The sequence below is a fragment of the Thermobia domestica genome, chromosome 16 (genome assembly GCF_964235325.1).
Source record: "Thermobia domestica chromosome 16, izTheDome1.hap1.1, whole genome shotgun sequence".
Taxonomy (NCBI): domain Eukaryota; kingdom Metazoa; phylum Arthropoda; class Insecta; order Zygentoma; family Lepismatidae; genus Thermobia; species Thermobia domestica.
Genome location: NC_137469.1, coordinates 188707802 through 188732400, shown reverse-complemented (window position 1 = coordinate 188732400; position 24599 = coordinate 188707802). Strand labels below are relative to the sequence as shown.

Sequence of the window (24599 nt, the reverse complement as noted above, 5' to 3'; positions counted from 1 at the left end):
TCATACTGTTTACTTTGTAAAGTGTATTTCAGAGCCCTCAAAACTCAGTTAAGCAAACATGTCAGTTAGGAAATCAAAGAGTTGCTCATTTTATTTTAACATCGTCTACCCAGTTCATTGCACATTGCAGTTCCATTACTGCCGAGGTAGTATGCAGTTTGCATTAAAACACAACCGCGGCCAACCCAGATATCTGACATAATTCCAACTCTATGGATTCCAAATTGATAAGGATATATATGATTCGTAAAAGTGTATAGCTGCAAATTAATTCATTTTTACATTTGCGCTACAAACTGTTTAAATCCGCTACCTTTGGAGCATGGCCTCGTTACTTTTTAATACCCAGACCTGGCAACAGTGTGTCTTTTGCTTTTATGTTGTAAGGGTTGCTGTATGTGGTGCCGATTGGACTATTTTGCGGAGAGGTACTCTTGTTTTACTGTACGGAATGGATCCATAGGCTGTAAAATGTACAGAAAAATTTGCGTAAGTCTTTAATATGCCCATATTATATCGAGAACAGAACCCAAACAACCCCTACAGTGCTTCTAACTTGTTCCTAGTGATGGGCAAATTCCCGGGAAAATATTTTTCCGGAATATTTCCTGGGAATATTCCCGGGAAGATTCCCAAAATGGGAATTTATCCGGGAATTTATGTGCAATCACAAAGAAAATTGCATTCTATTACTATATTATGATTTGAAAGTTAAATTAACTTTTATATTACAGCATAATACTGTTGTCCACAGAGGATTCTTTAAAATGTATATTCTAAACGGTACTATGTTACCTTATTAACATTTTATTATATTTAGAGAGTACGCATAAATCTATATTTATTTACAATATGTTCTATCAATTAAATATGTGTGAAAAAATTATATAGTAAATTATATAGTAACAGTTTAAATTTATATGTAAGTGGATTAGCTCAACTTTACTCTATTACTGATATTATAAACACATTAAATTTACAAATGGTATAAACAAATTAGATTGGGTAAATGCTGGAAGATACATGTCTCACCAATTTATGTTCACAAAATTTGCAAGATACTTACTTATATTTTAGCAAGTAACATTGCCATACACGACCTTTCATTCTACGTATTTCTCGAAATTTCATACGTTAATTCACATGTAAGAAATAAAGTCTGAGTACATCTTCAGAAATTCGAGTCAGAGAGGAGACAGACCGACGTGTATTACTAAAGTTGGTTCAGGGTTTATTGATAGTACTTCATCTCTATTTCTATATCATTCTCAAATTATTTTACAAAATGGTTCCTTTTCACCATTTTAAATTAGTACTTTGCTAATTTTGGCCGTTCTTTAGCATTGGGGGCCAGCTTTTGCACCTACATTTTTTGCGACATTCTATTCCGATGCGGTTGTCTACGTTACCAACATTAAATTCAGACAGCATTGCGGAGCGAGCGTTAGCGAATGAAGGCTGGTTAGAGCCCCGCATGGCACGTTGTTTTTTATCTTCGTTACCAACAATTCACTTTCTCTTCTCACATAAATCAATTCCACTTAAGTTTCCGTTTTGTATAAATCCCCTAGTGCCCAAAAAAGTGTGTCCGATACTTTTTTGACTACTTGAACATCACTATCAACTCATTTCTTCCGTAAATCATCCTACTTTTTGCTAGTTTTGGCCCCAATATTAAACAATTATCCTACTTTTAGTGCAAATGCAAATGAAACTTAAAAAAATCATATTATTAGTTATATAAAGTACCGTCAAATAGTTTACAATTTGTTAACCCCCAAATTCTTTAAAACCTATAAGTAAATCATAATATATTAAAACATAGTAATTAATAATATGGTTCTTATAATTTGGAAGATAAAGTAAAGAAATGGAAATAAATTCCTTCCCGGGAATTTATAGGCCAGGGAAAAAACCCGGGAATATTCTCATTTTTTAAATTCCTTCTCACCGGGAATATTCCCACAGCCCATCGCTACCCGTTCCCACCAGTGCTACTATTACCTAGTGATGGGCAATGGGAATATTTTCGAGTGTTTTCCCTGGTATATAAAACACGGGAAGAAATTTATTTTCATTTATTATGATTTACGTTTTAAATAACTTGGAGGTTAAGAGAATAAAATTCGTTGACTGCACTTTATATAGCCTAACTAATTAATAATATGATTTTTAAATTCCCATTTCTATTTGGACTAGAAAGTAGCAAAATACTAATTTATAAATGATGAAAACGACTGAGTTTGTAAAGTTATCCAGAAATTCTGTAAACAGAGTTGTGTATCTACACATCGAATATCCGTTAGTAATACATTTTGTCGTCGTCTCTGACTCGAATTTCGCTCTCTGATGATCAATCAAATATTGAATAAGGGAATCTTTGTAGCTGTAAATACATTTACATTTAAAATATAATATTATCAAAATGAGGGTTGCATCTCAGGATGTTTCGTTAGTACTGGCGTTTCCGGACTTGTGTTAATTAGTATTTGTTTTCTTCTTTACGTGTGTATATATGTGCAAGCGTTATTGCAGAATTTTTGTAGCACCGTAAATATTGTAAAGAATTTTCTTAAATTAGAGATTTAATAGTACACAGTAACAAAGCACAGTGTACTTTACTCAACATTCTGTATATAGGCCATTCCTTACACTGGCAACTTTACGGATTTTTCGACAGACGTATCTTGTGGTAGTTACATAACTTAATTTCTTTATAACATAAGTAATTATTGTGTTTACAATATCAGTAGTAGGATCAAGTTTAGAAAATTCACTAACATGTAAATTTATACTGCTTAGCGGTGTAAGATATTAGGACTTTCTATACCAAATATCTCCAACGTATTTACTTGGATAAGACATATTTGTAAATATACATTTATGCGTACTCTCTAAATATAATTAAATAACACAATACCGTTCAGAATGTAGTTTTAAAAAACTTCTGGAGATAACACTCACAAATGTACTCTTATAAATGTATATAAATGGAGTGTAGAAAATAAGCTTAACCTTAATATCAAAAAATTGCATTTATGATAATGTCAAGAGCGAAAGAGCGTATTAATTGTTATTCATATACTGTTAGTGGTGAAAACATGGAAGAAATTACCCCATGTAAAGATTTAGGGGTAAAAATTACACGTAATTTATCATTTGATAACCATATCACTGAAGTGGTTCTTCATGCCTATAGACAGCTTGGTTTCATTATACGGAACACCAGAAAATTAAATGATGTTGTAGCTATATCTATGGTGTGTAATACCTTGGTTCGGACCAAAATAGAATATACATGCGTTGTTTGGGCTCCATATTATAAATCTCTTCAGGAGAAAATAGAAAGTATTCAAAAGAAATTTCTAAGGTATCTCTATTTTAAAACAATGGGAGCTTCCGCTATAAGAAACAAAATATCGTATAAAACCCTTCTAGATAAATTTAACTATTTTAGTTTGAGTAACAGACGTGAGTTTTTTCAACAATTATTTCTCTATTAAATTATGATTTCTTATGTTGACAATAGTAATTTCTTACAAAAAATTGGACTCAATGCAAACCAGGCTATCTACGTAAGCGACATCTGTTGACTGTAGATGTTCCAAGAACTGAAATGTATAAAGGCTCACCATAATATAGAATGTGCAGTAGATTTAATACTATATCAGTATTAAACAAAGATCTAGATTTGGCATTACCTCTGTCTCTGTATACAAAGAAGTTGAAAAATATAGTGTACTAGAATGTGAATACATGTATTTGCATATACATGTGTACAGCAATTATTTCAATTTTAATGGTTTCTTTATTTGTAATACTCTTCACGTTTAAAGGTTAATACTCTTACGATAGTTATTATTGTCTTTGTCACATATTTACAGAAATTTTGTCAGTATCATTATATTTACTATTATGTATAATATTTATTATATGAATTATCTGTATTATGTACCTTCTGTAATTGGAGATTCAATTCTCTGTTGAAGGACAATAAATAAATAAACTAATTTTACTTAGAAATCATAATATAGCAATAGAATGCAATTTTCTTCTTGTTTCCACATACACTCCCGAAATATTCCCATTTTTTGAAATTTTCCTGGGATGATTCCCAGGGAATATTCTCGAAAAATATATTCCCGGGAATTTGCGCATTACTACTATACCCCTACTCTTACTACTACTACTATTTATACTCTTTAGCCGTATAGTAAAACAGCATGCCTAATAACGTAATCTAACGTAACTTAATTTAGTCCAACCAAATGTAACTGAATGCAGTTCAATTCGGTCAATTTTTACGATTTAGATGTTAGTCCGGCGATACAGCAGTAATGTCTAATTTTGCATCTGTGACCTGTATGTTGTATCTCTGAGCCCTTATTTTTTTTAATCCGTCATTGTGTTTGTGGAAGAAAATATACCAACGTGAGTGTATAAAATTTTGAATTCACAATGTGGCAACGTGAATTTATACATGTTTATAAATCAACTTAGGGATTAACTTTGCAATGCCTGCACCAACTTTTATACTCACTCAGAAAAAAAAACTGAAAATGAGTCAAAACTACCCTAAGGTTAAGCTAACCCTTTCCTATCTCTATCTTACAGTACTATACCTGAAGCGGTCCTACTTGTCGAGGCGTAGGTGGGTCAAGTATATTAAAGTTTACTCTGAGTTAGTATTTCACGTAAAAATTCGTACTTCTTACGGTTCTCATTATCCTCCAGAATTTTTTGCTCTCATCACAAAATTCTACTTAGCATAGATGGAATTCACGGGATCCACCAGAAATAATTTGGTGGAATTTTACTATACGAATCGAGAGATTCTAAGATGTACGGAAACATTTGTACAAGTCTTAAATTTGCTAATTTTATGTCTAGAACAGAAACCATCCAACCCCTGCGGGGCTTCGAACCCGTTCCTACTACTACTCCTACTGGTACAACTACTTATCCTATGGATCTGTATAGTAAAACTGCACGAATAATTGTTTAAATCATAAATTATTTCATGATTTGTGTGTAAATAATCGGTACAATTGAAAATATCTACAATAAAAAAGAAACCAGTTTGTGCTAATGTGCTACCAAACAACACGAATACCTTGTGTTTCAAACACTGCGAATCTCGTGCTCTAGTGTGAGTCATTAGATCAGCCTAGTAATTGCATATCTTGGGAAAGATTCCTCCTGGAGTCCCGTCATTCATACAATCAATCACTCGCAAATAATTTTCATGAATCCAAAGGGATTAATATGCTGCTGGTAGTTCTGTCATACAGTATACAAAATTAGATCAAATCGGTTGATACGTATGAAATGCCCCTGCAGGAAAAAGATTACCGGCTGGCACGTTTAATAAATTCCTTTTCTAAATTTATGAGAATGATATTGTCAGGTACATTTTCTCGCCATTTTTGTGCTAGGATGAGATAAAATCGGTATAAGACAAGAACACCGACAGAATAGTAAGAACGATTTGCTCTTCATCCAGTAACTAAATTCCGATCTATGAAATCCAGGGTATAATTTAAGACTGCTAAGTTCGTACAAATACGAAGGAAAACAAAATAAATCGTGATTGGAAACATGTCTTTATGTGAGCACAGTCTCAGCATGTTCGGCCACTCCGTATGCATAGTCTTTAATACCAAGTGTTAATATGTCTTTGGAAAATTAATTGTAGTAGTGATGAGTTGAGAAGTTTCCTGCCTAAAATTGAAAGAAATACTGCGAAAGCACCTGTAACCCTACTTCAGTCCGATCGGAAAAACCTCCTTAGAGAGTTTTGTAGCTCCGTGAGGAAACATTCACTGACGTAGAAAAAGGAACTTGAGATGAAGATTGTCAGGCAACTATGATATAATGTACTAAGTCATGTCTAAGTCAAACCAATATTTGTAAAAGGAGGAAATAATATGCGATTGTTTGCCTGTAAGGTAGAGAAAATCGTGCCGATTTACTTTAAGCCCACTACTCGAAATAATTGGTGAAAAAAAATAATTGTTTCACTAATTTCCTTCTTATTGAAACCTGAAGGATTTGCGGTTGTCAACATGAAAATATGTCGCTTGGCCTAGATAAAGTTCTATGGGACCACCAGAAGTAATAGTTGAAAAATTAGAATTCTTTTACGATTTGTGCATAAATACAGTTTCTGGATGTATAATGTAACAACTACAGCGTAAGAAATCACCAAGCTGTGCTACGCAGCCATTACAAAGTGCAAATGTTCTCTACCCGAGTCGTAGCAAGGGGTGTGCGGGGCTGTGTGAAAAAGGAGCCTCGATAAAATGTAATAATGTATAAGAAACTTATAATGATATGGAAGAAAGATCCTATAGGCCTATGATATTTCGTATGTAAGTAGAAGAAAGTAATAGGTTTTCCTTTGAGAGGAAGTAAAATTTAAAATCGTATATTGGTGAGTACTTCGATATTTCTTTATATTTATGTATTTTTAGCATTTAGGTATATCCTTATAAGAAGTAGCAAAATTTCGGATATTTTAAAATACTGGTTTCAGTACTTTTTACATCCCTAGTGTGATCACAAACAATTCCAACCACTAACTCAATTTCACTTGAAGTGGCAACTACCGTTATCTTCTTCCTTTATTGTCCACTGCCCTCACCTGTTCTTGTTACGCCAAGGTCATAAGGACCACAGTTTCTAAAGTTTAACATGCAATAAAATAAATGAATGTGACCCTCTTCTCGCTAAGTAAAGTGCACAGAGATTGTTTATGATGTATTTTTTCCTTAGACTGAAGTAGATATTCTTCGAACGAAATATCACCAAGCAGACACCATCGGCTACACGCACATTTTTTTTTTTCAAACAGCAGATAGGCCGACGTCTATTACTAAACTTGGTTCAAGGTGTATTTATGGTACTTCATTTCTATTTCTACAGAATTTCTACATTACTTTACAAACTGATTTCTTTTCATCATTTGTAAGTTAGTACTTTGCTTCTTTCTAGTGTAAATGGAAATGGAACTTAAAGAATCATTATCTATTAAAATGCTACAACAGCAATTAAAAGCGCCTACGCTCCAACCCATAACTTTGGCTTTCAAATCTTTCATTTACGGTTATGTGTGATTTCACGTTTAACAGAGACAAACTTCTTAAGTTTGTGTACTTTAAATAAATAAGTTAACTAGAAATAAATAGGTTAATATAGTTTATGATATAAAATTATTGCAAAAATCCTTTCTATTTTAATAAGCCTTCTCTAAAATAAATGCACGTGAATTGTGCTTCCATCTTCGAGTTCTTTTAAACTATATGTTATGGACGTTTATGTTTGTGATCAATCCTTTCGACAATGAGATCTCGGAAACTACAGGCTCTCACTGATCGATTGGAAATTTTGCTTAGATTGTCCAGTTCTAATTGAATATTTAATAAAAAAAAATTGTCATTATTTCTTTATTACATTTTTAGGATACACTGGGAATGTTGAAATTAAAAAACTAAAGCATCATATGCTACGCGTTATACATTCCAACACCACACTGTTGTATATATGAGTTGCATATGTCTCAGGCGTTCGTTTCATGGCCTAGTAATAATGAAAAACGAAGGATAATCATTTCTCCAGTCTAAGATGAATATTTTTTGATTGTTTTTGTCCAATGAACACCATATATAGCTGTCATTATAATTAATTGTGTATGTAATGTGCTTGCTTATTACATACTGCATGCAAAAAGAGAGAAAACAGTGGTAATGCATAATTAGAAACTCCAACCGGAAGTAGGCTCAAATCTTCCAAACGGTACGAGATATTGGGAACGAAATCGATAAAATCTCCCCTTTTTGATACGCCTTGCCGATTTTTTCCAAGACTAATTTCACTTGTGTCTGTAAAGGGACATGCACAGATGTTGTGCGGAATGAGAAGGAGATTTATGCTCATATGCGAATGATGCGCTGTGTAGAGAGCGGAGGTTCAACTAGTATTATTAATTAATTATATAAAGTACAGTCAACGAATTTTAATCTTTCAATCTTCAAATAATTTAAAACCTAGAAGTAAATGATAATAAATCAAAGTAATTAGTTTTGTTATTGTTATAAGTTCCAAAATAAAGTAAAGAAAGGGAAATAAATTCCCTCCCAGATCCCAGCAATTTACCTAGGTATATGCCAGGAGAAAAATCCTGGAATATCATTTTTTATTTTCCGTCCACTGGGAATAATCCCACTGGATTCCGCTACTAGTTGCCACTTAGCCCTAACCTTAGCTAACCATGTTCAGTCTAACCAAACATCTTGAGGTCATTCCGTACTGTTCTTCAACAAATTGTGTGCATAGTTTCTCAAGGCATAGTTATGCGAAGTGACATATTAACTACTATTTAGATTATCTCGATTTTTCAGATACGCTAAAATTTGTACAACATTGCTGTCATGTTTTATTTTAAAAATATAAGCTACTAATATAGTAGAAAATAGTTTAGTTTTGGCTTTTCTGTGCTCATGCAACAGCTATCTGCTATATGTAAAGAAAAGAAAAAAAAAAAAACAAGTATCGTTTCTCGATAAAATATAATAATATATTAGAAAAGTATAGTGATATGGAAGAAAGAAGATATAGGCCTATGATATATCGTACGTAAGTAGAAGAAAATAATAGGTTTTTTCTTTGACATGGGGTAAAATTTTAAAAAAAGTATATCGGTGGGTATTTCCATATTTCTGTATAGTTCTGTGTATTCGGCTTTGAAGTCTATCATTATTTTGGTATAAGCAGTAGTAAAATTTCGGATATTTTAAAATACTCCTTTCAGTACTTTTTACATCCGTAGTGTGATTTTAAACAATTTAACCCACTAATTAAATTTCACCTGAAGCGGCAGTCACCGTTGTCTTCCGGCCCGCTCATAAATTTTGTTAAAGCGAATAATATTTTTCTTATTGGTTTCAGATGTATTGGTTTTACTCGAACATTAACTGCTGAAGGTTTCAAATCTCCGACGTGAAGAGTTTTGTATGATCGAAATGGCTTCACATTATTTCAACTTTTCCTATAATGAAATTGAAATAAAAACAGAAAACGATTGTATTAAAGTTGAATTGAAAACAGAAAATGAGTCATTTGAAGAATGTGATTATAAGCAATGTGCTAGTAACACTAATGACCATAAAGACCCTCTTGCAGTACATGTGGAATATAAGAAACGAGAAAGTGCAACAGAAGGAGAGAATATCGATTTACAAAGGAATGAAGATGAAACAATATCAGATTGGATACTAACTTCGAATGCTATATGTTTGGTGAAGCGTTTACCAACGGCTGATGCATTTGTAAATGCCGAACATTTTCGCAGTAACATCAGGCCATCATCTTCCGATCTTACAAACATGACAGAAGGGTCAAGGAGTCACATGTTTGCCACTATCGGAGACAAGAACGATGACGGAGAGGATGTTCAAGAAAATGAGAATCTGGAAGTTGGTAGCAATGCACAAACCCTGAGGTACGTTTTAATGCATTTGTTTTATTTGGAATATGTTTTGTATAGATATTTCTTTTCAACATTTGCAATAGTTCGTTAAGCATTCTTTTTTCCTTTATCTTAAACTGTATTATTGGAATCGCAAACATTTGAACACATAAATAATGCAACCTAATGCGTAGCGTTGAAAAAGGCAAGACAGTTCGGCACTGAGATAATTATGCAAAGGTAATTGTATATTGCTATAAACCTCCTTGCACCAGGGTTAAATATCTGGATTAAATACTTACACGCTTCTGAGTAATGTCGGTAATACGTTTCCTATTACAGGGATGAGTACCTCGCCGAATTATTAATATCTTTCCCCTCTCACTCAAAAGGTTTCCATGATATAAAAATGATACTTTAATATTCATTTATATATCGGTTTTCAAACTGTAACATTATTTTATATACAAAACAACTTAATAATTAAAAATACCAAATGTGTATTACACGAAGGAATTATCGAGTTTTTTTTATATAAGATCCTTACACGAATTATCGAGTTTTTTATATAATGTTACAGAATCCTTTCTTTTATTGTGATATTTTAATATTGATGTATCATAAACGAACTCTTATTAAACCAACCATAAATTCAACTTTTCCTCTTTTACAAGTAACTTATTTTATTATATGGCTCATTAACTTAACTGGTAAAAGTTCGTTTCTAACAAGGTTATATCTTGAGACGGAGTGTCTCATAATATGCACTTGTATCGTCCGCAAAGCTAATAGATAAAAGGTTTTTTCTTGCTACTTTTGTATGACATTTACAGGCAAAATAATATGGTTCTGTTAAAAAACGCTTTCGTTTGTTCTTTGAACACTGACCATGTTACAAACTCAAGGTAGCTCACTGGAAGTGTCATCACCTCCAGCATTGGGGCTACTGGTTCTGTCCCAAATCACGATAGGTTCCTTCGGTTTCTTGGAGTTCTGGCGTGTTCTTACTTTCCTCATTGCACTGTTGTTATAAGTTTCATCTTTCTCCTTTAGCTTGCATTTATAAACATAGGATGTTTAAACTTAAAATAACCATTCTACAAATAAATGTTGACAGTTAAGTAGCCCAAGGTAAGATAATCTAAGAGGAATAAAATTCACTTGAAATCGACAGGATTTGATAACATTACAAAGAAAAGGAAGTTATGAATACTTAACTACTCTCTTTCAATTTTTTCAAGCGAATACATTACTTTGATACTTCACTTTGCTTAGGTATAGACAGCAATACCTATTCTATAACGAAATGTTTTCAGGTAACAACTTTAGGGTTTTTTCTTTGTATTTAATGATAATTAGTCACATAATCGTTCAATGAAAAATATTGAAACTGGTGCTTTGTAATTGTTTAATGAAATGGCAGGCAAACACTCTATTACTGTAACGTGTGCTGTTGTATGTTTATTAAATAAGCAGGCATTAAATTGTTTCAATGATTGGCAGTAAGAGGTTGATTAACTCGAAATTTAAAGTTTCAAGTAGACTACTTTTGACAGAAAGTGCGAGATAAAAAAGAGAATGAAGAAGAACGAAATATTTAAGACTTTCAGTAACAGACTGACTTATGTATGAAATGACTTTATTTTACCCTCACTGAAACTTTGCGTTATGCATTTTTGACTCTTGCTTTTAGGCAAGCTATAACCAATATTCTACCTGCATATATCATAATGGCGTGATGTACAGTTACTGTACGGAAAGGCCCGTTTTAGAATTATTCATAGAGATTCACACTCTGGAAACGAAATATCAACGTTCTTTGTGTTTTCTTCCCTCTCACCACGTAAAATTACACATAAGAAATGTTAATATATAATGCTCATTTTCAGCAGGTGTTTCTTAGACGTCGAACATAATAGATGACTGTTGACCACAGTGGTTGCTAAGAGCGGTAGATCATAGTATTTACTAAGGTTAAGGTACATAGTTGGCTTAGTGGATCGTGGTGTGAAGTAGTGGGTGTTTCATGGATGAAGTTTTTATTGACTCATTCTTTTCGGATACACACATCACCTTTTTAAATCTGAAATATGTTTGACAATTTTCTAATATTTTCTTTGTCCGATTTAAGTGTTCAATAGAAGTACAATATTAAGATTACACGTTACACTAGTGATGAGTAATGTATAATGTTAACTTTCTTACCGATATTTCGGATGGAAATCTCGAACTCCTTACATTGGAATGTTTTAAGCTCTTCTCTAAAGGTGTTATTAGCATTTTGTTGATGGCATTTCGTTAGATTCACTAATAACTAATTGAACCTGTAATCCACCTATATTTAACACAATGTTAAACCTATGCGTTCCAGATCTGACGATTCGTTACTACTAAGAATAGATAGAAGACTGACTTCTCGACTGGAACGCTTACAATTAAGTATTAAGTATTCCATCTTCTAACAGTCCTACGACTAATGAAATGGTTTTCGCTATTTTTCATCTGTTTCTCGATCTTCAACTCCCAATATTATAATTCTAACTTCATCGATTGGTTGTGTTCTTCTTGTTTCTACTTCTCTCTTCCCTTCCATTTCGACTTATATGATGGTTTGAAAAGGAAAATTTTTTGTTGGATGATGGCTAATTCTGCCAAATTTAGAATGTGTCTTATACGTTCAACCGGTTATTGTTTTATTCATTGCAGAAACTCCTTAGAATTTGAAATCTTACTTTTGTTCAATTTTGCATGCAAGACTCGCACATTACGCAGAAATGCAATGAATTATAAATGTTCTAGGGATATCAGCCAAGTGAGGTCTGACGATAGAGCCGTTTCAAGAACTGACACCGTTCTCGTCTTCAGAGTGATTATATTGACACCAGTTCTTGTGTACTATTTACAGTAGATGTAAGGAGGTTTGGCTTAAGAATCAGTGTCTACGATTGGATGGCCTATAGCTTTACGCTGATTGGTCGTATTCATATAAGCTTTCTTTATGACTGGTGCCAATGCCTGGGTGAGGTTAAATCCTGTACCCCTGTTGATATACTATAGCATCTATAGCGGGTTCTTGTACTATAGCAAGAGATTGTTTCATTATCCTATCCCAGTGGTTTGAGCTCTTTAAAATAATTTTAGTGTCTGAAAATAAAATTTTATGTCCTTCCGTTATACCGTGTTCCACCAGGGCTGATTTCTCTAGATGAAACAGCTTGATGTATCTCTCACGCTCCTTATATCGATATTCCAATGTTCGTCCTGTTTGTCCTATATAAGTTTTCCCTTATTCGCAGGGATTCAGTATACTCCTGGTGTTTTAAGACCCAAATCGTCTATGACTGGAAGGAGTAGGTTATGTTACGTTAGGTTAGGCGGGCTGTGTATGATTTTGATGTCTCTCTTCATGATTCTTGCAATTTTTCCAGATAGTTTCCCAGTGTAATGCAGGACTGTGATGTTGGTTGGATGTTCAGATTCTGTAGTGGTCTGTTTACTGGAAAAGGTCCTTTATAGGGCCAATTGAATGTCATCTTCCTTGTATGCATTCTGCAGTATGATCTTCGTGAGATGTGCAAATTCACTGGAGAAGCTTTCTTTGTCCGAGATGGTTTTTGCTTTAAGTGCAAGCGTGCGAATGACTTGTTTTGCGCTTTGGTTTATGGTGAAAGCTGTAAGATAAAGTTCAGTATGGGTAAGTTTTCTGTAAAGTGTCCCAGACTTCCATCAGGTTTGCGACAAATGAGGATGTCTGGAAGTGGTATGAAGACTTCTGTTTCTATTTCCGTGGTAAAATTGATGTTGCTGTGTTGGTTGTTGAGAAATTTATGGAACGATCGCAGTGCATTTCTTCCACAAGGCCAGATGACAAAGGTATCTTCAATATATCTATAGAAGCACGATAGCTTTAATGGTGATGATTCTAGCGCTTTCTACTCGAAGCTTTCCATGAAAACGTTTGCCACTGCTGGTGACAGCGGTGATTTTATGGCAACGCCGTCCGTTTGTTCATAGTACTGTCCGTCGAAGAGGAAATATGTGGAAGTTAATGTGATTTTGAATAAGTCAACAGTCTCCGGCGAAAAGTGCTCACTGATTAAATGTAACGTGTCTTATACTGGGACTCCGGTAAACAGAGAAACCACATTAAAACTGACTAGGGTGTCGTCTGGAGAAATGCGTATGGTGTTCAATATTTCCACGAATTTATATGAGTTCTTAACGTGGTTTTCACACTGTGCTACCAGCGGTTGAAGAAGAGTGGTCAGGTACTTAGCCGGACAGTAAGTTGGGTTTCCAATCGCACTAAGAATATGTCTAATGGGAATGTCAAACTTGTGTACTTTCGGAAGTCCATACACTCTCGATGGTTGGCAATTATGTGGCGTAATTTTCGTGCGTGTTTCTTCTGTTATGTTGGTTTTCTTCAGAAGGTAGGTAATTCTACGTTCATTACTGGAGGTGGGCTCTTTCTTGAGTTGTCTATAATCCGAGTCGTTGAGTAAATCCGATATCTTTGTTATGTTATTCAAATAATCAGTGCAAGGGTATTTATCTTAACTTTCCAAATCTTACTAGTGTTCTACAATGCACGTGTAAACAACTACCTGACTGCATCAACCTTTTACTCCATCTATATATCTCTGGATACATTTACATACTCCGTTACAGCCACCAAGGTTCAGAGATACTACACTTCAACTACTTTACAATACACTCAGCCACTTTTGGCTCATATTCACTTTACTAACAACTTCAGCCACTTATGGCTTTATTCAAACATCAATACAAATACACACTGTTTAAGTTACGTAGTTACGCTCTTCATTCTGTTCTTACAAATTTCTGACACTTTGTCCGATTATTTATTAGCAATGCCTTGCCCGACTAATTGACCCAACCCAACAATCTTCTTGTAGACTTCAGTGCGTATGAGTAACGTGGCGTTGCGTTTGTCCGCTGGCAGTACAGTATTGCTGGCGACTTGACGAAGTTTCTTAATTGTTTTTTTTTTTCTTTTTTGTGATAATTGATTTTTGCATTCTGAACCATTTTAGGGCATGGGTTTTGACAATCTGGCCCTTTGTAGAGCCAAACAAGTCCTGGCGGATTTCTTTTGCCTCTTGTAGTGTACCGCTAGGCTGTACTGCTTGTAAGAAAATTACCCACGTAATTTCCAACCACCGATACTATGGACTGCCGATAGTACACAAGATTGATATTCCAATGAAAGCCATTTCTAGTGCGATTGGGAGGCCCAACTTACCGTCTGGCTAAATATCGCACCCCTCTTATATCGCTAGTAGAACAGTGTGAACACCACGTCAAGAACTGATATTTGTTCGTGGAAATATTGAACACCATACGCATTTCTCCAGATGACATCCTAGTCAGTTTTGGTTTGGTTGCTGTGTTTACCAGAGTCCCAGTACAAATCACGTTACATTTACTCAGTGAGCATTTCCCGCTGGAGACTGTTGATTTATTCAAGATCACATTGACACCCACATATTTCCTCTTCGAGAGACAGTACTATGAACAAACAGACGGCGTTGCTATGGGGTCATCTCTCTCACTAGCAGTGGCAAACTTTTCATGGAAAGCTTCGAGCAGAAAGCACTAGAATCAGCACCATTAAACCCATCGTATTTCTATAGATATGTTGATGTAACCTTTGTCATGTAGCCTCATGGAAGAAATGCACTAGAATCGTTTTTTCTTGAATTTCTTAACAATCAACACAGCAACATCAAGTTTACCATGGGAATAGAAACACAAGGTTGCATACCATTTCTAGAAATCCTCATTCGTTGCAAACCTGATGGAAGTTTGGGCCACAGTGTTTACAGAAAACCTACCCATACTGACCTTTATCTTAACAGAAACGGCTTTTACCATAAATCACACCAGAATAGTCATCAGCACGCTTGCACTTGAAGCAAGAGCCATTTCGGACCATGGGCATGAGAGGTACATGAAGCTGTTTCATTCGGAGAAATCAGCCCAGGCGGAACACAGTATAACGGAAGAACATAGAATTTTCTTTTCAAACACTAAAATTATTTCGAAGATTTCAAACCACTCGGATAGGATAAATAAACAATCCCTTGCCATAGTACAAGAACCCTACAATATCAACAGGGATACAGGATTTCAATTCACCCAGACATGAGAACTAGGTACAAGGAAAACATATATGAATACGACCAATCACCGTCAAGCTATAGACCATCCAATCAAAGACACGGATTCTTAAGCTCTCCCCTTACCTCTCCTATATATACTAGACACAAGCTGATGTCAGTATAATCGCCGTGAAGACGAGAACGATGTGAGCTCTTGAAACGTGGACTCTATCGTCGGAGATATCCCGAGAACATCTCTATAATATGCCCCGCCGGGAAAGTTTCAATTTTTATGCGATAAGTTGTTCTGTACTGTGCGCCTTTGGTATGTATTCCTGTAAATCTGAATTCTAAAAATATATTTATAACTCAAGAATTATGGATTTTCAAATGTTTAGTTTCTTCAATATTAATTCTAATGATACAAAGTTCTCTAAACATTACTATGCGAATTTTTCCGCATTAATCTAGCTCTCTTCTCGTTCATTTGATTATTTTCAGTCGTGTGTCATACATTTTAACTTATTCAACTTCTCTGTATTATTATTATTATTATTATTAAAAGTAGTAGCAGTATTACTTAAATAGATATTTATGATGATGCTGGTCGTTACCGTGTACCCGTCTGTAATGGAAACTGTTTCTTTACTTAACACCAGAAAAATGTTTGACGTTTGTTGTGATTTCACTTTTATCTCCGGAGGTAGCACCACGTCGTAAGTACAAAGGTTCTTACTTATTCACCAGTAAGTGTAGAAGTCTAAATAACACGAATATTATATCACTTCTAATAAAATTCAATAGTCCTAACAGCCAATAAAGAATATAAAGGTAAGGTCATTACAGCATATTGTGTTGATCTTATTAAATGCATAGTTATTCGTTCACCGGCATAATCTTTACTTCAGTAGTACATTCATTGTCTTATAAACAATTGGTCATATATATATATAAAAACATAACTCATGAACACAAGATGGGGTAATTTAAAGTAGCACGACACCAGGTACGGAAGTATATTCAGAAAATATTTGAAAATGCTTACAGTTGATAGCGAGTGTAGGTAGCTTACTGTGTTCTAGAAGCATCGTTGATACCTCCATATCAGGTGGCAACCCTTGTTTACAAGTCAATACAGGCATATTTACCCTAAATTTTGTATAGAAGTGGAACAATATACAGTGCCAGAATGAATTCTGAAAGTGATTCCCAGGATAATGAAGCTCCAAATCACGACATACTAAAACAGCTTGTCATGCAGATAGCGAAGAATTTAAATCAAGAACTGATAGAGCCTATCAGAAGAAGTAATGTGCAGGAGAGTAATCTCACGGAAGAAATCAGACACAGCCAGGTAACATATCAGTAAAAAGCGATGCACAGGAGAGGAACCTCACTGGAAAAATAAACATACAAGTAGATAACTTAGCAGAAAAAGTAAATGCACAGAGGAAATAAATGAATATCCAGGTAAATGTCTTGGTAGGAAACAAACCTACAAGAGAAAGAAATGATAGAGCAGATAAAGAAGTAAGAAGGAAAGTAACTAAACGAGTGGATGAAATAAAAGGTGAAGTGACCACACCTATTCAAGAGGTGAGAACATGTTGGAGTATAGAAAGTAAGTTCGTGAAAAATATAAGCAATATGAATAAACAAGTATGTAAGGTAACTCAACAATTATCCAAACGTATTGATGAAACAAGTAAGCATTTCAATGATGTTAATACCTGTTTAACAAGGCAACCTGAACAATTGAAAGGGAGTGTAGATGAAGACATCGATAAGATAAGGGAAACTAAAAAAATAACATGATAATTATGCAACAAGAATTAATCCGAGTTGAAGCAGATCATGAAGTGCTATCACGAAAAGAATAGAAGACCTTGTCATTTGTCAGGATAACGCGCGTATCTCTAGTAATCATGATAGTGAATTATGGGGAAGTGAACAGTGCAAATCATGTTATGATTGAATAATAATACTGCGGTTTTGATTATTGTAGAGTTGGCAAATGTAACAGTGACAGTGTAAAAATATTTTACGACTGATCAATGTGTGATAGCTTCAAAGAAGTCCCGTTGTGAAAGCAGACATTCACAAAGCAGTAATGCAGGGGAAGAACGATGCAGAGATCACTAGAAAAAGAAGGAAAAGCATGTGCATGGTTCTCTTTTGTATCATATGGGAGATCCAGGCAGAGAGAGATAGGCAGAAAAAATATATTATGGGACACCAAGTGACACAGACGTCATACCAGTACTGGATAAGAAGAATCATCCTATTAAGAGGAGCCGATTACCAGTTAACCTGACTGAAATAAAGCACTTCACAAGATTTAGGGGTCTAGGGTTACCCCTAGTGCAAGATTTAGGGGTAACCCAATAGACCCCTAGTGCTAACCCTAGCGAGAGTTGAAGAAGCTGCCATTATGAACTTGTTCCATCAAAAATTTCTTCGAATAATGCCTCTATTATTTGATGACCCGCCGAGGAGTTGGCTCTAATTGTAAAGGAAACCTTTCTCATTATATCAGAAGTTAGTGAAACCATTAATATAGACGTTTGTATCTTCACATGTTGTGGCAAGTAAATTGACTATATGCAGAAATTAGCATTTTGACCCTCGCAGGTTAAGGAATTTGCTACACACAAATTGCAGCAATTGCAAGAATTATGTCCGAATACACCTGAACCTGACATTCTTTCGGACATCATGACAACTAGTTTGAAAAACAGGGAGGTATTGGTCTTGTCACCTGTATATTCCTTTCCGGGAGCGAGTAGAGTCTCTAGCAATGGGGAAAAAATTAGGAAGTTTGATACATGTGAAAAAAAATATCAGAGGACATGCAACAATAAGGTAGATCGAGTGACTCTTCAGCAAGAAGTAATGCCTCAGCAGACAAACATGGGACCAAGACCACGAAAAGGACGATCTCCGTGGAATGATAAGTAGAAAAACATGGGAAAGCGCAACTGGAAGCCAAACATCTGATAGAGAAGATTCAATAAGAAATCAACCAGGAAGACCCTCAACCAACCCTGTGATATTAATACATATAAGCCCAAATAAGAGTCTCGGAGTCACACAGCATTTTGAACATCCAACAGAGAAGACCACACGTGGTAATAACCAGGCTTGCTTACAACCTAACCATCAATCGGGAGACTGTTAAGACGCATCGATAGTGGTCCATATTGACAGCGTGTGGGAAATGATATTACTGCAACACAGAGGTATCTTATTTGTTCTGACCACACCGCAAAGGGAGAAAAAGAGGATATCAATGATGCAGAAGATAAAGAAATAAGTCAAGATATTATGGATAATTCATCCATTTCACAAGCAAGATTAACATTTCCATAAACGGAGTTTCGTACCAATGGCTATTGGACAGCGGCAGTGAAGTTTCTCTTATGTCTTGTGATGCATGGAGGCGTGCTCGCTACAATGTGACGCACTATCGATTGTTATGTGCCAGCGATGTATTTTACAGGGAAGGCCAGGCGAGTGTTAGGCCAGATTCAGATATTGGTCTCAACAAGTGGTGTTCAAATTAACGTCCAAGTATTTGTCGTACGGGCTCTGAGTGTAAAGATTTTTTATGAAGCATTGATGCACTAAAGAAACTAGGCGCTGCTTTGAGTTTCAGTCATCCAATTGTTAGAATTCGAGGACAGGATGTGAGTAAAATAGTCCGTATGCTTCTTCTTCTATTAGAAGAACTACTGAAAGCAGTATTTTAGACTCTTACTTGGTTCAATACTTAAGGCCAGACAACAGAATTGGGTTAACGGATCGTGTTACTGAGTCAGTTGATTCCTTAAATCAGACGCAGAAAGAAGGTTAAGGGATTACTCGATGAATTGAGGGAAATGTTCCAAGATCATCATGGATGACGTAATAAACTTACATTTAAGGTAGAGGTGAATACAGAAGATTCCATAGCAAGAAAGAAAAATCCTATTCCATTAAAGTATAGATCTCAAGTTAGAGAAGAAATCAAAAAATGTATGAAGCTGGAATTTTACAACCTAGTGTATCTATCTATTCTGACCCCATTTTACTGCTTCCAAAAAAGGTACAGACAAAATTAAAACGTGTTTGGATGTGAAAGAAATGAATAAACATATCCGACTAAGACAGTTGAAGGAGCGATTGATAACGTTTATTAAAACTAGGTATCGCAAGTTTCAGTCGCAATTGAATTTTCTTCTGTTACCATGCAATACCATTACACCCTATTTCGCGACAATTTACTTTTGAAGGCAAAAAATGGCAATTTACGGTTGTGCAGTACGGATACATCAATGTATCAATACAACTGGTTGCAGCACTCCAAAGAATATTGCCAAAAGGAGTCGGTAGATACGTAGACTACATATATTTATCTCATGACACCTTTGATGGACATACAACAATTAAGAACATTATTTGCATGTTGTAAAAAAGCCAGTATTTACGTGAGTCTCGAGAAGTCAGCTAAATGTCGTTCAACTCGTAAGTTCCTTGGATACATTATCTCTCCAACTGGAGTAGAGAAGGATGCGGAATCTAACTCCAATAGTAAACTACCCAAGACCTGTAAGCATAAGATCGCTACAACGATTCCTTCAATTATTAGTATAAGTTTTTTTGAGAGCGTGGCCGGAGTTGCTGCACCGCCTTACGCATTTTTAGAAAAGGAGAGAAAATGGTTGTGGACAGAATTGTGTGAAGCGGCATTTATTAGATTGAATCAAAGGATTCGCTAAGATGTGAAATTAGCACTGCCATACCTTAATGTTGGATTTATATACAGGAGTGGCACATCCCATATATCACTAGCCACCTGTTTAGAACAAGAACAAGACGGAAAAATGAGAATAATCCAATCCTGACGTATTCAAGGTGAGCATCCCAAAAACGCTTGTTTCAGTACTGTTAGTTTTAACATGACGAAGAAGGCCATTGAGGAGTTGATCGGACCATCACCACGATACAAGAAGCCTTGTATTGAAAAAATACGAAACCAAATATGACATGTTACATCATTGATTGCAGAAAATGTACGGAAACAAAAGACGACTTTCACCTTATTGTGAAAGTTATCAAATCATCACATTAGTGTCAGACAAATTGTGTATATTGATTTTCTACGACAATGGTCCCCATCTACCAATGGACGCAGATATATATATATATATATATATATATATATATATATATATATATATATATATATATATATATATATATATATACATATATATACTAAATGTTTCAGAATCATTTGCGGCATATTTGGTCACATATCCACATCGTAAAGCCAACACCCAGGCTGTTATTAGGAGCTTGCAGGACTTTTTTGAGCACTTAGACCAACCCGAAAGTTTATGTGATAATGCTTCGGTGTTCTACACACACCCCTTTACTGAAGTGCGGAGAATTTAGGCATCAAGATACATTACAGAATGAGGTATCGTCCGGGCAATAACTTAACCGAAAGGCAACATCTAGATCTTCTAAGACTCCTTCAAAGTATAGTTAACGAAGATCACTAGATATGGTATCAGTATCTTCAAAAATGCGTGAGATTGATGCATAGCGATAGCGTGTCAAGTTCGCTAGGTGTATCTGCAGCATCCCTAATGTTAAATATAGATTAGCATGCTGCTCTTATGAGATTTTTGGACAGTAACACAATAAGGAATGTGACGATCCTGATTATGTCAAGAGTGGCAAGAAATGTTACTAAAATCAGAGCAGAAGAATGTAAAATTGAAGAGAAGAAAGAAGTAACACAATTCAAATCAAGAAAATAAGTAGATGATCTTATTTTCATAAAAGAATATCATCTAAGTAAACATTCAGAAGCTAAGTTGTTAAATATTTTTAGAAGCCTGTATATCTGTAGAGACACATTTAGCGATAAGGTAGTTCAGCTTGTAAATCCTAATGATGGGAATACACTACCCTTTGAGTCGGTGGATAATTGTCGATTATACAAACCATCAGAACACACCAAGAGAGAATGCGTTGAAATAGCAAATCAACATATGCAATATCGTTAATAAGAATTGAACAATTAAAAAAGACATTGTTGCGACCTCAATCGCCTAGTTGCAAGTTCCAGATTATATCTGATATTTTGCATTTTTATGTATAAACAGTTGCACAAGTTAACAATGAACTTCATCTATACCGCCAGAGTCCTCGAACTACTCTCAAGAAGTTCGGTCCTTGCTCGAGACAACTTATTGCCAGTCAGAAAAACGATAATAGCAGTGATGTTGGGAATACAGATAGTTGGGAGTGATGGAAGTTCCAAACTTGACTTTCTCACGCTGGAAACAGGAGAAAGCAGAGGGTAGTATGGAGAAAACTCTGTCGCAGCCAAGATAAAGGATAGTTGTAACAAATCTAAATATATATACACATCATCTGTTAACGGCAGAATAAACATTTGTATTTATGTTACAACTAATAGTAGACTTTATGAATATAGTATTTAATGATATGATATTGAGTGTGGGAAGTAGGTATTTGAATAAGCATGAAATGCATAGTTCGCTTCTAAGATAAGTGCACGCTGACATAGTGATATCAAGGACATCCAATAGTATAACAGCCATCCGTCAGTGTATGTGAATAATAAGTGTTCAAATATTAAGTGGACGTTCTATATGTTGGATGTATCTGCAATAATAGTGTATACGTGATAGTGTGTATGCCGATATTTGTTGATATAAACAATCATCGATTTGTGTCGGTGTATTGCTACGTCCAATACGTAAAGAAATTTGTATTAAAGCCATCCGATAGTGAAAAGTATGGGATATACGATAATGTATCGAGTGGATTACTACATATTTTAATACTTACATTATTGTTGTACAAGTGAAGGTATTTAAATCAATAGTAACTCATATCGGGTTTTCTAAAAATGTCGCCCACGGACCACAATGTACTATTCTACAGGTCACAATATAGCAAAAATGCAATATGGTGAAATGCCTTCCTCGGCCACCTTCAGCCGCTATGGAGAACTAAACATTTCTATATAGTAACATAATTCAAACACTGCACTGTTAAACAAGATTGTTTTATTCATAACATTAAAAACTCTACATGATACGCCTCGACCTTCTAACTAAGATCCACATTATGTTGTTTGTACACCGTCAAAGAAAGCTTGAACAAGACCGTTAAATACCTCAAATTTACACATTCAAAGAAATATTGTTTACAAGAGTTTCGAATGAACGTGAAACAACGTTCAAACGATCATAGAGGTACTGAATTACGTTTTATGTAGTTGTTGATAGGTGGCAGTCCAAAACAATTGACCGAAACTATGAAAACAAATAAAAGCGAAACTGCGTACTGATCTACTTCAGACCTACGCATGAATAAGTATATTAGTATTTATTTCCTAACTTTCACCAGGCATTTGGAGTTTAATAGATTATATTAAATCATTTAGGAAACAGAAAATTGATCTTGTAGTAACGCCATCGAATTTTCAGTAAGTATTTTGTACCTTTTACATTAAATACGAGTTAGGTTAGTTTAGGTTGAAAGAATAAAGTGCTGTTTAGGCATAAAATCGTTCCCTGTACTAAGCTTTTTTAAAAATCTGCTTCTCCATATGGCGTACTGCTGACAGAATTACACTCAAGAAAAAAATCGAACTGTTTCTCTTAATTGTGTATAACACGAGGCAATGACTGTCTTTTGATGTTATTTATGCTATGGCATCGAAGACTGTTTTAAAAAAGATAAAAACAGGAAACCAAACGAAACAATGATAATACTTTTTCAGCTACCGGACATTCTACACAAACTTATCCCATATTTGGTAGTGGTTTAGAATAGCCCGTCAAACAAATAGTAATTTTACTTTTAAAATGTGTGAGTATATATGAAAAAGGATTGTCTGGGAATGTTGATTTCCACTGTCGGAACATGCTTGTACAATATAGGAAACAAGTATTGTATGATTGGAAGTTAAATGTTACCAGTATCAAATCATTACAAGGACTATAGTTGAATTCAAATAAGTGAATATCATATCAAAGGATTGTTTCACTATTCTTATTTATGCATTATTCTTATTCTTATGTTTCTTGCACTATAACCTCCATCAATGACGCGCCTGCTTTCTATGGACGTATTCTCGCGTGGGCCCTGTTCTACGCTCCTGCCCTGACACTGTTAAATATCATTCTCGATTTTATTTTTTCATTTCGTATATGTAGCATAAGTCTGAATGTGCATTTGTACTTTACGGAAAATACCTCATAAAATTAATCTGTGCGCATGAACGCAACTCCTACTGTAAGAAATACTTCTAAAACACTACGTGTAAATTTCGTGACAGAATAATTGCATATATTATAACAGCATAGCATGTAGTCACTTCCAGGCAGTGTTTCTTCCAGACTTGTTTTTGGGGGTACTACTCCCCGGAGCTCTGACCGTTCCCCCGGAGCAGACCAAATTAATACGTTCATTATATAATAAAAATAGAATAGTACCAGCAGTGCCCCTCGCGGAATACTGAGTGTGCCCCCCGGAACATTAATTCAGAAAGAAATACTGTTTCCAGGGTACCTCAATTTGCGGGCATATTATCAATCTGTACTTATTTATTATAATCCCAGATGAATAACAGTACAAAACGTCTTATTGAAGCAAGAAAAGTCATATATATATATATATATATATATATATATATATATATATATATATATATATATATATAATTTGATTGGCTCTTCTTTATTAATCTACACTCGATTTTCTTGTATATTAAGTTCTCAAATTAATATTATTATACTCATCAGTTAATCAAAATTTAACAATAGTTATAAGCATACAAACACTGTAACTACCTACAGTAAATCGTTTATATCATCAACAATAATACTAACAATATCTTCCAGTGCGGATATTTGCTTATTATTATTATAATACATACTTTCAATATCAGATAATTGTGGAAAAGAGTAATAAAAATATAT

The 24599-nt window shown here is 34.8% G+C and overlaps 1 protein-coding gene across 2 annotated transcripts in view; it reads left to right on the top strand.

Annotated features, from left to right (window-relative positions):
* Positions 1 to 385: 385 nt before the first annotated feature.
* LOC145673571 (uncharacterized) overlaps positions 386 to 24599 on the top strand; it is a 94219-nt gene continuing 70005 nt past the window's right edge. The window contains exons 1-2 of one of the 2 annotated variants that reach the window (XM_081743411.1): positions 386 to 489; positions 8947 to 9499. In XM_081743411.1, the coding sequence (XP_081599537.1) occupies positions 9012 to 9499 (488 nt within the window). In that variant the 5' untranslated portion in view covers positions 386 to 489; positions 8947 to 9011. Of the gene's footprint in view, positions 490 to 6056; positions 6434 to 8946; positions 9500 to 24599 lie in introns of those variants that run through there. The other variant, XM_081743412.1, reaches the window with a different exon arrangement.